The sequence below is a fragment of the Cebus imitator genome, unplaced genomic scaffold (genome assembly GCF_001604975.1).
Source record: "Cebus imitator isolate Cc_AM_T3 unplaced genomic scaffold, Cebus_imitator-1.0 Scaffold375, whole genome shotgun sequence".
NCBI lineage: Eukaryota > Metazoa > Chordata > Mammalia > Primates > Cebidae > Cebus > Cebus imitator.
The window spans coordinates 1,937,891-1,939,479 of NW_016107690.1; the positions used below are offsets into that span (position 1 = coordinate 1,937,891).

The window sequence follows — 1,589 nt, forward strand, 5'->3', positions numbered from 1 at the left end:
AAAAAAAAAAAAAAAGCCGGGCATGGTGGCTCACACCTGTAATCCCAATACTTAGGGAGGCTGAGGCAGGTGGATCGCTTGAGGTCAGGATTTTGAGACCAGCCTGGCCAACACGATGAAACCCCGTCTCTACTAAAAATACAAAATTAGCTGGTCGTGGTGGCAGGTGCCTGTAGTCCCAGCTACTCAGGAGGCGAAGGCAGGAGAATTGCTTGAACCCAGGAAGCAGAGGGTGCCGTGAGCCGAGATGACACTATTGTACTCCAGCCTGGGCGACAAGAGTGAAACTCCGTCTCAAAAAAAAGAAAAAAAAGAAAAAAGCCGGGTGCGGTGGATCACGCCTGTAATCCCAACACTTTGGGAGGCTGAGGCAGGTGGATGACTTGAGGTCAGGCGTTCGAGAGCAGCCTGACCAACACGATGAAACCCCGTCTCTACTAAAAATACAAAATTAGCTGGGCGTGGTGGAGGGTGCCTGTAATATCAGCTACTTGGGAGGCTGAGGCAGAATGGCTTGAACCCAGGAGGCGGAGGTTGCGGTGAGCTGAGATCACACCATTGTACTCCAGCCTGGGCAACAAGAGTGAAACTCCATCTAAAAAATAAAAAATAAAAAAAATTCCCAGTAGCTTCTATGATGGGGTGATAGATACATTTTAGCAAGCAGTGGAATTCATGAATACAACATCAGAGAGTAATGCACCCCACCGTGTTTTCCTGTGCTGTCTGCCCGCCCTCCTGCCTGAGCTCCCTTGAGGCCAAGGAAGATACTCACGGAAGTCCTCCTTCAGGTAGCCCCAGCCCGAGATCAGGCACTTCTTGCTGGGTGGGAAGACATGCGTGGCGGCTGGGAGGCACACGGGCTGGATGTGCCGGCCGAAAGCCAGAGGGCTGGTCAGCTCCAGCACGGCCACGTCGAAGTCAGCTGTGTCCGCGTTGTACAGGGGATGCTTGATGATCTGGGCCACCCGGGCCCGCACGGTGCTGGCCTCTGAGCCACTGAGGTGGGTCGTACCCACGTAGACCACCCACTCTGTCGGGTCCTGGAATCTGCAGGAGGGAACGCCTCAGCTCAGAGGCCACCAGGGGTCAGAGCCGTCGGCGGAGGCAGACGGGACACTCACCTTAGATACAAAACTTAAGGGGTGTCCCACCTAAATTAATATTTATTAATAGTATTTACAGGCCGGACGCGGTGGCTCATGCCTGTAATCCCAGCACTTTGAGAGGCCGAGGCGGGTGGATCACCAGGTCAAGAGATCGAGACCATCCTGGTCAACATGGTGAAACCCCGTCTCTATTTATTAAAAAAAATAAAAATACAACAAAAGCCAAAATAGACAAATGGGATAAAAGAAAAAGAAAAAAAAAATAAAATAAAAAAAATAAAAATAAAAAGTATTTATAAATACCAGGCCGGGCACGGTGAGTCCTGCCTTAAATCCCACACTTTTTTTTTTTTTTTTTTTAAAAGATGGTGTTTCACCCTGATGGCCAGGCTGGTCTTGAACTCCTGACCTCAGGTGATCCACCCACCTCGGCCTCCCAAAGTGCTAGGATTACAGGCGTGAGCCACCGCGCCCGGCCCA

General features: G+C 50.9%; 1 protein-coding gene across 1 annotated transcript in view; it reads right to left on the reverse strand.

The window, feature by feature from the left end:
- The window catches only part of TMPRSS9 (transmembrane serine protease 9), a 39,795-nt gene that overhangs the window by 17,096 nt on the left and 21,110 nt on the right, over positions 1 to 1,589 (reverse strand). The window contains exon 8 of the mRNA XM_037731024.1: positions 776 to 1,050. Within this exon, the coding sequence (XP_037586952.1) occupies positions 776 to 1,050 (275 nt within the window). The remainder of the gene's footprint in view (positions 1 to 775; positions 1,051 to 1,589) is intronic.